Source organism: Pan paniscus, chromosome 20, assembly GCF_029289425.2.
Source record: "Pan paniscus chromosome 20, NHGRI_mPanPan1-v2.0_pri, whole genome shotgun sequence".
NCBI classification, from domain to species: domain Eukaryota; kingdom Metazoa; phylum Chordata; class Mammalia; order Primates; family Hominidae; genus Pan; species Pan paniscus.
This window is the reverse complement of record NC_073269.2, coordinates 6,346,251-6,358,493: the sequence shown is the minus strand read 5'-3', so window position 1 is coordinate 6,358,493 and position 12,243 is coordinate 6,346,251. Positions and strand designations below refer to the sequence as shown.

General features: G+C 60.8%; 1 protein-coding gene across 4 annotated transcripts in view; it reads right to left on the bottom strand.

Moving 5' to 3' along the window:
* Positions 1–629: 629 nt before the first annotated feature.
* The window catches only part of CSNK1G2 (casein kinase 1 gamma 2), a 45,841-nt gene continuing 34,227 nt past the window's right edge, over positions 630–12,243 (bottom strand). For 2 of the 4 annotated variants that reach the window (XM_055103308.3, XM_055103309.2), the window contains exons 3-12: positions 3,662–3,702; positions 3,496–3,565; positions 3,257–3,405; positions 2,904–3,138; positions 2,749–2,834; positions 2,594–2,678; positions 2,368–2,516; positions 2,176–2,259; positions 1,995–2,101; positions 630–1,863 (exon numbers count right to left, since the gene is read on the bottom strand). In XM_055103308.3, the coding sequence (XP_054959283.1) occupies positions 1,809–1,863; positions 1,995–2,101; positions 2,176–2,259; positions 2,368–2,516; positions 2,594–2,678; positions 2,749–2,834; positions 2,904–3,138; positions 3,257–3,405; positions 3,496–3,565; positions 3,662–3,702 (1,061 nt within the window). In that variant the 3' untranslated portion in view covers positions 630–1,808. Of the gene's footprint in view, positions 1,864–1,994; positions 2,102–2,175; positions 2,260–2,367; positions 2,517–2,593; positions 2,679–2,748; positions 2,835–2,903; positions 3,139–3,256; positions 3,566–3,661; positions 3,703–6,108; positions 12,052–12,243 lie in introns of those variants that run through there. The other 2 variants (XM_063599761.1, XM_055103307.2) reach the window with 2 other exon arrangements.

Genomic DNA, 12,243 nt, shown 5'->3' with positions numbered 1-12,243 from the left:
GTGAAGACGAAGACCCCACGCGGCATCCGGGGACTTCTGCCTCCACCTCCCTTGCCAGCGCAGCTGCGGCGTGGGTGTGCACGAGCGCCTCCTCGCGGCTGCCGGGTATGGGGTGTTGTCTGGGGAGAAAGCACGGGGCGGAGCCGGGGCTGGTGCTGCCAAGGTCTTCACCTGCCTGCAGTTTCCGCTGTTCTTCCGGGAGCTACTGCTGATTCCCTTCACAGTGTCGTGGCCCCCGTGGAGATGTTTTCTGCCCTGCTGCGTGAACAGAGGGAGTCAAGGAGGCCTTCCACCGTCAGAGCAGCCAGGACCATCCCGCCTGGGCCCCATCGCTGAGGCTTTCAGGTATATTTGTGTAGCGTCAGGGAACGGGACCCCCGGGGCCAAGTCGCATGTGTGTGACTTCCCCTTTCCATGGTACGTGAACACTCGTCTCCTGCCCTCTCCCCAGAGCCCAGCTCCGCCCTCTGCTTCCATCTTCCTTACCTTCCGCCTCATCAGTCGGTTTCTGTTACCGGAGGCCGCCGGACGCTCCGGACTCGTCCCGGACAGGCAGCATGGGGATGGAGGCGACGCCCGTTCCAGGTCAAGCTTCGTGGAAAGCCCAGACAAATCCCTCTACACTTGGGTTTGGTTTCATTTTTCTTTTATTTTTTTAAAAAAGCCCCTAAATTCTATGGCTTCAAGGGAGCATCAGAGAAACGTAAATGCCATTTCTGTACACTTGGTAAAGCAAAAACTAGACTCACAGCCACCGCCCTGGGCATGGCCCCAAGCTGCTGGGCATGGCCCCAAGCTGCTCCACTCTGCCCGGCAGCCTCCAGGGCACCCCACTGGGGAACCGCCTGCCAGTCCAGGGCCGCCCCCAGACCCCTGCAATATACCTGCGGGGCTGGGCCGGGGGCTTTAAGGCGTTTTGTCTCCGGCTGCTTGCCGGGTGTCGGAGCAGAGAGGCAGGAAGCTCCGTGCCCACGCACCCCACACGCCCCACGCAGCAGGGCCCAGGGCCGAGCAGGGTGACACCAGCCAGTCCTCCCACCTCGGGTTCCAGGCGCCGGGGCGCAGCCTCCGGGAGCAAGTGCGTCGAGAAGCACCCGCCTGGCAGCGCCCACCCGCCCCTTGCCAGGGCCAGGCTGGGAAGAGACTGCAGTGGCCGTGCCCGCGGCGCCCGAGCTTTGGTGCAGCATTTTGGTTGGGGAGCCGGCTTCAGCCACGGCCCCACCCCTGCCTTCCCCTTTGGTTTCGGGGAGGCCTGGGGCACAGCCTCACCCCTGGCAGCAATGCCTGTCCCCCTCCCAGGAGGGCCTAGGCAAGACAGCTCCACAGCACCCCTCCAGGCCGGGCCTGCCCTCCCCTCGAGAAAACGGCCTTTGGATCGAGGGAGACAAGCTGGACTTTATGACGCTAACGGGGGCAGCTGGCGGGGCCGGGCCGGGCCAGGCCAGGCCTCGGCCAGGGGGCCTCCAGGATCACACTACTCACTTCAGCAAAGAAATGGAGGGGCAGGAGTGGGGTAGGGCGGGCCTCTGTTTTTTTTTCCTCTTTTCCTTGTTTTAAATAGTTAATGCTCTTGGAGGGGAGAACTAGACACAGGTGTAGAAATTTCGGCCAAAGTCTTACATGAAGGAAGTGACCCCACGTCCCGGGGGTGGGGCCGCCTGAGCCAGGCGCGGCCCCTGCAGTCTGCGTTCTGGCTTCCAGCCAGGGTCTGGCCCTGGGCCGCTGTGGGTGGGCCCCGAGGGCCTCGCACAAGGTCGCGCCCCAAGGGGCTGCACGGAGAAGATTCAGGGGGCTGCACGCGCCCAGGGTCACTTGTGTCGCTGCAGTGATTTTCTCTTTCTCCTCTTGAAGAAACAGCAGCATCTGAGGAGGGCGGTGGCTCAGGTAGGAGGACCGGGGCGCAGGGCGGGGGCAGCCCAGGCCTCAGGCCCTCCCACCCCCATGGGGACCTAGGGCACCCCCGCCTCCCCGAAGGCACCGCCCCAGAGCCTTACTTGGTTTCATCGGCCACCTCCACCTCTGCAGGCGCTGTGATGGGGGCGTTGGAGTGGCCGGCCGTGGGATCGTCCGCGTTCAGCTCCCCGTTGGTGGAGTTCAGCGCCTGGTGGGGACAGTAGGGGGTCACGCTGGCCGCCCGTGCCCCTCCCTGGGGCGTCGGTCCCGCCCGGGCCTCACCTGGTTTTTGCTGTGCGGCTGGGCTTTGTCCCGGAGCTGAGGCTGGGAGGGCAGGTCGGTGTGGACGGTGCCGATGGGGGTCGGCTGTGGGTGAGGGAGCAGGGGTCAGGATGGGCTGCAGCGCCGGTTCCCATCTCCCTCAGGGCGGTTTCCCGGTCCCCCGCTCCCACATACCGGCACCCCCCCACCTACCAGGGGCTTCCCGGCCCAGTCGTACTCATAGTCGAACACGAAGCCACTGCGGTCGAAGAGGTCGGTGAAGAGCTTCCGCAGGTAGTCATAGTCGGGCTTCTCGAAGAAGTCCAGGCGCCGCACATAGCGCAGGTACGTGGCCATCTCCTCTGCAGAGAGAGCGCCAGCGGGGCCTCGGCGGGGGTGGGGGGCACGGGGCGGGGGCGGGGACGCAGGGACCCCTTACCTGGGAAGTTCTCGCAGAGCACCTCGATGGGCGTGGCGCGTTTGGTGTCCCCGATCTTCTGGTACCGCTCCTTGAGCGTGTCGGCCTGCGGGGGTCTGTGGTCAGCCTTGCTCCCGCCCTGCGTCCCCGCCCGCCTGCCCGGTCTCCTCGCCCACCTTGAGCCCCTGCCAGGGGAGGCTGCCGCGCAGGAAGTACATGAACATGTGGCCCAGTGCCTCCAGGTCGTCGCGGCGGCTCTGCTCTGCGGGGACAGGGGCGCAGCCTCAGCGGGGTCCGGGCGCCCGCCCCCCGCCGCGCGCGCGCAGCTCACCCTTGCCCAGGTGCGTGTTGATGCTCATGTAGCGCGCCGTGCCCGTCAGGCTCTTGTGCTCGCGGTACGGGATGTGCTTCTTGGTCTCGGGGTCAATGTACTCCTTGGCCAGCCCGAAGTCGATGATGTGGATGGCGTGCTGCCGCTTGGTCCCCGGGCGGCCCACCAGGAAGTTCTCGGGCTTCACGTCCCGGTAGATTAGGCTCTTGGTGTGCACATACTCCATGCGCGTGATCTGCAGGGGGGCACAGCGGTGTCGGCCGGGCCCCTCCCCGTCCCACGCGCTCCCCTCCAGGGCCACCCTCTTCCCTCCGAGCCCCGCCCACCCCCGCCCCGCCCCGCCCGCCGCGCACCAGCTGGATGGCGATCATCAGCACCGTCTTGAGCGTGAAGGTCCGGTCGCACAGGTCGAACAGGTCCTCCAGGCTGGGCCCCAGCAGCTCCAGCACCATGGCGTTGTACTTCCCGCACGGACCGAAGTAGTAGACCTGAGGGACGCCCTCTGCGGCGGAGGACAGACGCACGGGCGTGCGGCGGCAGCCCCCTCCCTGCCCCTGCGCAGCCCCCGCCCCACCCGCGGGCCGCCCGGTACCTGTGGCGCTGAGCTGCTTGTAGAACCGGTACTCCAGGTGCAGCTGTGGGGCCCGGGACTTGATCGGCTCCTGGGGGCACAAGGGCGAGTCACCAGGGGACCGGGTCGCTGCCCTGAAATCCCTGGGGGGCACGTCAGCGGGGGTGGGGTGGAGGGGCCGACTCACCAATTTGATAGCCACGTATTCATTTGTATAGAGATTCTTTCCTGCAGGGACAGAGACCATCAGCACCGCCAGCGCAGGGCCCACCTAGCCCCGACCTCCCCAGCCCACCCCCGAGGCAGGAGGCAGGAGGGGGTCCCTGAAGGACCACCCTCCAAATGGTACCACTGCCCAGCAGCCGGGCCTGGGCCCAGCCTGCCAGAGCACTGCACCGTGGCCTGCCAAGTCGTCCCGACACCTGCACCCTGCCCGTGTGGTCACCGCCTCAGTGTCTGCCACTCCTCCTCCCCCGCCCCCCCACCTCCCTAGCCCAGGACAGAAGCGGCACTGGGGAGGTCTCTCACAGCCTGCAGGCAGCCCCAAGGGCTCCACACTCCTCCACCCCTTTCTCAAAGACAAATCTCCCGCATGCCCGAGGCCCTCGGCCCCCAGGTGAGCCCCAGCAGATGGACAGGGACCTGTGGCCCACATGGGTTAGAAGAGAGGAGCCCAGGTCCTGTCCCCTGGGGCCACCAGCCACACAGGACTTCCAGGGCTGAGTCTCATGAAAGCGCAGAAGGTACGAGGCCCAGAACCTTTTTTTTTTTTTTTTTGAGACGGTGCCGCTCTGTTGCCCAGGCTGGAGTGCAGTGGCGAGATCGCAGTTCACTGCAGCCTTTGTCTCCCGGGCTCAAGCCATCCTCCCATCTCAGCCTCCCAAGTAGCTGGGACTACAGGTGCGCACCACCACACCCAACTAATTTTTGTATTTTTAGTAGAGACGGGGTTTCTCCAAGTTGCCCGGGCTGATCTTGAACTCCTGAGCTCAAGCAATCTGCCTGCCTCAGCCTCCCACAGGGCTGGGATGACAGGCGGGAGCCCCTGTACAGCCCAGGGTGCAGCTTTTTACATGTTACACCCCCTGAGGAAGGAGGAGGCCAGCCCTTAACACAGGGGCGCTCTGCAGGGGCAGCTGTGGAAGCCAGCCTGGGAGGGGGCACGGCCCCACCCACTGTGGTGACTCAGCACCCTAGGGGTGAGCCTAGCGGTGAACAGGCCGGTCCCTGCAGGCACACGGCCCTGGAGGGCTCCCCACGGCAGCTGGGCCAGACGACAGGCATGAAAGTGTCTGGCACCCATGTGTCTCCAGCCCAGGATGGCACTGGGGCCATAGCTACCATCTGCTGGGCGACCTGTCCCGCGGCATGACACGGCACCATGTGGGGCAGCCCCGTCTCTCAGGCACCATCCAGCTGGGTCACCGTGTTGGGTCTGCAGTCAGCTGCCTTTGCCCGAGTAGCATACGCTGCAGAATGAGGCCTCTGTGGCCGGGCGCGGTGGCTTATGCCTGTAATCCCAGCACTTTGGGAGGCCGATGCAGGCGGATCACCTGAGGTCGGGAGTTCGAGACCAGCCTGACAAACATGGAGAAACCCCATCCCTACTAAAAATACAAAATTAGCCAGGCATGGTGGTGCATGCCTGTTTAATCCCAGCTACCAGGGAGGCTGAGGCAGGAGAATCGCCTGAACCCGGGAGGTGAAGGTTGTGGTGAGCTGAGATAGTGCCATTGCACTCCAGCCTGGGCAACAAGAGAGAAACTCTGTCTCAAAAAAAAAAAAAAGAAAGAAAGAGGCCTCCACTTCCTTCCGCCCTGCTGCAGCTGGACTGGCAGGGTGGCCGTGGAGACAATGGGTTTGGAAACCCTGCTAAGGTGGATGCAAAGTCCCAAAGCCCGGTGGCTGAGCTGTACACAGTCATGACCTCATAGTCTGAGGCTGGGGTCGCATCTGGGCCCCGAGAGCCTCTTCCCCCGGCTAGTGCCCCGTCCTGGGCGTGCCTTGCAGCACAGGAATCGCTGGGGCTCCTTCTGGCATTGCCCTGTCCGCATCACTGCCTGGGCTCTATTTCAGCACAGTTTCCAATCAGCTTGTCAAGTTCCCTAAACAGCCTCAACAACGTGGCACCTTGAGGGTGCAGGATCGTGAGGACGAGGGATGACCAGGTGCCTCCCTGCAGCCCTGAGACGGGGACCAGGGCTGGTCTCTCCAGTCCTGAGCCAGGGACCAGGGCAACCCCTCCAGTCCTGAGCCGGGGACCAGGGCAACCCCTCCAGTCCTGAGCCGGGGACCAGGGCAACCCCTCCAGTCCTGAGCCGGGGACCAGGGCAACCCCTCCAGTCCTGAGCCGGGGACCAGGGCAACCCCTCCAGTCCTGAGCCGGGGACCAGGGCAACCCCTCCAGTCCTGAGCCGGGGACCAGGGCAACCCGTCCAGTCCTGAGCCGGGGACCAGGGCAACCCCTCCAGTCCTGAGCCGGGGACCAGGGCTGGTCCCTGCGTTTTCAGAACAAATGGGCTCCCCTCCTACGTTCTCCCCAGTGTAATACATTATTAGGAAATTCTCCTCGTAAAACAACAGGAGCCGTGCCCCAAACACCCAACACTCATTGCCGAGGCCCCAGAACTAAACCTGCCACATGGTCCATCCTCACAGCTACCATCCACCGGTCCATTTTATTTTTAGAGGGATTTCAAAGTTTTTTTCTTTTTGGAGCGGAGTCTCGTTCTGTTGCCCAGGCTGGAGTGCACTGGCGCGATCACGGCTCACTGGAACCTCTGCCTCCTGGGTTCAAGCGACTCTCCTGCCTCAGCCTCCTGAGTAGCTGGAATTACAGGCAGGCACCATCAACCTGGCTAATTTTTGTATTTTTACTAGAGATGGGCTTTCTCCATGTTGTCCAGGCTGGTCTCGAACTCCCGACCTCAGGTGATCCGCCCACATCAGCCTGCCAAAGTGTTGGGATTACAGGCGTGAGCCACTGCGCCTGGTCAGATTTCGAAGTTTTAGAGCGCAGGACACTGCCCCAGGTTTGAAGTTTTAGAGCGCAGGACACTGCCCCAGGTTTGAAGTTTTAGAGCGCAGGACACTGCCCCCTGAATCAGCTGCAGGTTCAGTCCAGCATTTGCGTGTCCTTCCTGCGCTGCCCTTCGGAAGTGGGATTCACAGTGGATTCATCCCCCCTTCCCCACCCAAAAGGCTGCCCCTGCGGTGGGCTCCTCGCCGTGGCGTGCTGCGTGTGCCCGCCTGGTGCTGTGCCGCGGCTCACAGGGAGGATGGGGTTTGCTTTGCCCATCTGCCCTTGAGGCACGCCCTCCCGTCTCCAGTTCTGACTCTCCAGAGCGGAGTTCCGGCGAACACGGCTGCGTAGCTCTTCCTGCGGGCAGCCGTCCCCTTCTCCAGCAAAGTGTCAGTCACGTGCTGACCACCACCAAGCACTGAGCTGCGCTCCCCCAGGCTGAGGAGGCCAAGCCCTCGCCTGTGTGCTACGCCGTCCCTCTGCTGTCTGTTGATGTATCATCCAGCTGTGGCTCCCTGACGGGCAGGCGGATGCTCGCCAACGTCTTCCCCAGCCTGGCTGGCCTCATGCTCTTGGTAGCGTCTTGATGGGCGGGCCTTTGAAGCTCTGATGCATCTGATGGGGATGGGGTCTTTCCCGGCTCTTCTACTCTGCACTGTGGAAGAAACCTTCGCCTGACGCCCACCGCTGTGTGCGGCTGGCGTGTCAGAGACCCGGGTGTGCGCTGGGTGGGTGTGGCAGCATCTGAGGCCTGTGGATCTGCAGACTCCTGGAGGAGGTCGGGCGCTCTGGGCTCTGAAAGCCAAAGGGGCCTCCTCCGGCAGTACTCGCGGTGCATGCAGAGGGCAGGAGAGCCCACGGGGCCTGGCAGAGAACAGCTCCAGAGAGGCTCAGAAGGTTCCGGGGGACACACAGGAGGGAGGACGCCACAGCTCCAATGGCCGGAGTGCGGGGTCCTCCCTGGATTCTCTACTTCAGCTGAGAACCCAAAAGGTCCACACCTTGGCACAGGCTCCCTGGCCTTGGAGTCACTCATGTTTACCCTCAGCCTTGCCCCAGCAACGCTGAAACCAACCTGACAGAAACAAGGTGAGCCACGGGGACAAACTCAGCGCTCAAGCCGGGAGACGGCACCCTCCACACCTCACGGCACACACCACGGCCACGCCCAGTGAGGCTGTCCCACAGGTGAGTGAGGGGGGTGTGACCGTGACAAGGGAGAAAGTCAGCAGCAGCACAGACGTCACTCCACACAGTGCTGTGTCTTTGATGCACCCCCTAAGGGTCATGTGTTGGGAACTTGGTCCCCAATCCAGCACTGCTGGGGCTGGGGCTGGGGCCTAGTGAAAGGATCTGAGTCGCTGCCCTCGTGGGTGAGTGAATGCCATCAGCAGGGGAGTGGGTTCCTGACTAAAGGGCGAATCCAGCCCCCTCCGGTCCTTGCCATCCTGCCTTCCACCATGTCTTCTTGCCATGACATGGCAAGAAGGTCTTTGCCAGACGCCACCCTCAATCTGGGGCTCGCCAGCCTCCAGAACAGTGAGCCCATCAATTTCTGTTCATTATAAATGACCTGGCCAGGTGCAGCGGCTCATGCCTGTAACCCTAGCACTTTGGGAGAACGAGGCAGGTGGATCACGAGGTCAGGAGTTTGAGACCAGCCTAGCCAACCAACACAGTGAAACCCTGTCTCTACTAAAAATACAAAAATTAGCTGGGTGTGGTGACGGGCGCCTGTAATCCCAGCTACTCGGGAGGCTGAGGCAGGAGAATTGCTTGAACCCGGGAGGCGGAGGTTGTGGTGAGCCAAGATAGTACCACTGCACTCTAGCCTGGGCAACAGAGCAAGACTCCATCTCAAAAAATAATAAATAATAAATAAAAATAAATGACCCAGTCTGTGGCATTCTGTTACAGCAGCACAAAACGGACGAAGAAACAGCACAAACATGTTCGAAGATTTAAAGGAAAAGATGGCCAAAGTGAATGTGCACATGGGAAATCTCAGCTGAGAGCGAATGGACAATCAGACGGAACCAAAAAATGCCACTAAGCAATCAAAGATTCACCACATGGACTTCTGGGGTTGGAGGCTGCAGAAAAAGAGTAAACTTTCAAGCAGCAGCCGCAGTCGCACAGCCTGACACCAGGAGAGCACAGAGGCAGACGGAAAACAGCCAGGGCTGAGGGACCTGGGGACAGGGCCAAGCACTCCTGTCACACGCAGAACCAGAACCCAGGAATGAGAGCGAGGCTGGGTATGGTGGCCCACGCCTGTAATCCCAGCACTTTCAGAGGCCAAGGCGGGCAGATCACCTGAGGTCAGGAGTTTGCCAACATGGCAAAATCCTGTCTCTACTAAAAATACAAAAATTTAGCTGGGCGTGGTGGCAAGCACCTGTAATCTCATCTACTTGGGAGGCTGAGGCAGGAGAATTGCTTGAACCCAGGAGGCGGAGGTTGCCGTGAGCCGAGATCGCGCCACTGCACTCCAGCCTGGGCAACAGAGTGACACTCTGTCTCAAAAAACCAAAGCAAGGCCAGGCGCGGTGGCTCACACCTGTAATCCCAGCACTTTGGGAGGCCGAGGCGGGCGGATCATGAGGTCAGGAGATGGAGACCATCCTAGCTAACACGGCAAAACCCCATCTCTACCAAAAATACAAAAAATTAGCTGGGTGTGTTGGCGGGCGCCTGTAGTCCCAGCTACTTGGGAGACTAAGGCAGGAGAATGGCGTGAACCTGGGAGGCAGAGCTTGCAGTGAGCTGAGGTTACGCCACTGCACTCCAGCCTGGGTGACAGAGCAAGACTCTTGTCTCAAAAAAAAAAAAAAAAAACAAAGCAGGCGAGGCGCGGTAACTCACATGTGTAATCCCAGCACTTTGGGAGGCCGAGGCAGGTGGATCATCTGAGGTCAGGAGTTCAAGACCAGCCTGGCCAACATGGTGAAACCCCATCTCACTAAAAATATAAAAAATTAGCCAGGCATGGTGGCTCACACCTGTAATCCCAGCTACTCGGGAGGCTGAGGCAGGAGAATTGCTTGAACCAGAGAGGCAGAGGTTGTGGTGAGCCGAGATGGTGCCACTGCACTCCAGACTGGGCAACAAGAGTGAAACTCCATCTCAAAAACAAAACAAAACAAAGCAAAGCAAAGCTGAGATGGAAAAACGTTTCATGAAATAATGGCTCACATTTTTCCAAAGTTAATTTGAAAAAGTACCAACATAGAGATACAAGAAGTCAGCGGATCCAAGCAGGATAAAAACAGAAAGCCTCATCTACGGAGAGCATAGGCAAGATTTTAAATCAAAGATAAAAACCTTAAAAACAGAAAAAACGACACATTCTAGAACATTCTAGACAACGGAACAAAATTCAACAACCAGAGTCCACAACAGGCTCAACACCAAAGCCACCAACAGTCCTGAGTGCTGGGGATGTGGAGTGCTCGAGGAGCCCACTGCTATTCAGTTCTATTTGGGCAGTTAGTTCTATTCAGAAGGGCCCAAATCCGGAAACAGCCAAGCGTCCCTGCGCTGGGAGCAGATGAAGAAGGGCTGGTGTGTCCTCCGATGGACGGCCTCCCGGCACCCCTGAGAAACCACGATGTGCGGCTGCCCGCGAAGCACACAGCGCCCAAAACACCAGACTGAAGAGAGCGCAAACCGCAACTTAGTAAAAGCTGGCATCACCAGGCCGGGCGCAGTGGCTCACGCCTGTAATCCCAGCACTTTGGGAGGCCAAGGCAGGTGGATCACAAGGTCAGGAGATCGAGACCATCCTGGCTAACACAGTGAAACCCTGTCTCTACTAAAACTACAAAATATTAGCCGGGTGTGGTGGTGGACGCCTGTAGTCCCAAGCTACTCAGGAGGCTGAGGCAGGAGAATGGCGTGAACCCGGGACGCGGAGCTTGCAGTGAGCCGAGATTGCGCCACTGCACTCCAGCCTGGGTGACCGAGCGAGACTCCATCTCAAAAAAAAAAAAAAAAAAAAGCTGGCATCACCCACGTCACTCTCATCTGCCTACAGGTACCTGCACTGTTCAGCAGCCTGCAACCGCCACCCAAGGACAGGACCCACATAGCCATCTGGGTTCCCAAAAGCCATACCCCGCAGGCTGCAGGTCACGGGGCTGTGCCAGGCATGTGTGTGCAGATGAGCCTGTGTGCCCGTGTATGCGTGGTTGTGGCTATGTGTGCCTGTGTGCGTGTGCTTTAGTGTGCACATGTGCATTTGTGGGCACGTGTGTACATGTCTGCATGTGTCTGCACGTGTGTCTGAGCGTGCACACACACGGGGTTGGGAGGCCACAGCTCCTGTCGGGAAAAGCTCAGTCTCTTGGCTGAGAAACGGAGCCCAGGCCTCCCGAGCCACAGGCCGTCGGACCGGCAGTGAGGCTTCGTAGCCCAAGCCCAGCCTCTGCGCAGAGGTGGAATCCCAGCAGCCTCCCCAAGGGCTGGGGTGGGATCTGGTTCAGGTGGGGTCTCAAACCCCAGCCTCCTGGGGCCCTGGGTGCAACCAATGGGAACAGAGAAGCAGCCAACAGTGACCCCAACAGCTGCCCTCGCCTGGGAGAAGCTGCTTGACTCATAGGACACACACTTCTGCCGCATAACTGCCTGCTGAACCCCACTTCTGCCCACGAGTGGCAACTACCATTCATCCTCATTTAACAGGTGGGTAAACTGAGGCAGGAGGTGGGAAGTGGGGCCACAAAACATGCCTGGGGTCCAGGCGGCCACAGCCCATGCTCCTGCGCCCCTGGGCGGCCGCTCTTGAAGATGCAGCCACATCATGACCACTGCCTGGGCCTGTTTCCCTCATCTGACAACCTCATCAGGCTGAGTGCCTGCCATGGGTGCCATGGGCACCGCCTGCCATGGGTGCCCACGTGAGGCTGATCCACTGCCGTGGCCTCCCGGACCTGCCCATCCTGCGCTCTTTCCCAGGGACCCTGATTCCCACCACGACAGACACTGACTGGGGGTGCACCTGGGTTCCCCGGACAACCCCAGCAACAGACGCCAAATGCCCTCCCGCAGGAGCTCCGGCAGCACCAGCAATAAATTTAACCACATTTCCGGGGATGATCCAGCTCCCTGGCACAGCTAATCACAGACTGGGAACGGCCCCAAAGGTGCTCAGAGCTCCCCCAGGCCTGATGGTCACCTTCAGGCACCCCCACCCCAGGGAAGGCACCCCTGGACAGTGAGAGGCTCAGTCCTCGGCCCTGCTCCTCACGCCTGCCCGGGCAATGAGACCCCGACCCGGGAGAGGTTGGTGTGAGCAGAAGGGACGGAGCCAGGTGGGCCAGGTGCGGCCTTTTACATGGTGAAGCTGCGAGTGGCACACAGCAGTGTCATCACCACAGAACAGTCACTCCAGCCACCCGACGCCAGCTCCGGGCTGGCCAAGACCTCCCACGAGCTGAGTGCCGGGCAGGCACCTGCCGTTAAGGCCGGGGCTTCACCCAGTGCGCACATGGGCCATGGAAGTCATTCACAACTTAACATCGGGCTCCTTGCGGCGTGGCCTGGCCTGCTCTGGGCCACCTGCCTCCCAACAGAACTGTTTCCCGAAAAGGTGACAGGGCCAGAAACCCACTCTCCCCACAGAACCTCCTCGAAGGGAAGTGGCACTCGCACCACGACAGACTGATGATTCAACGCACCTGCCAGTGACATGGGGCGGCCCCGCCAGAGGCTCCGGTGACTCGGGGCGGCCCTGCCAGCAGCCTCCC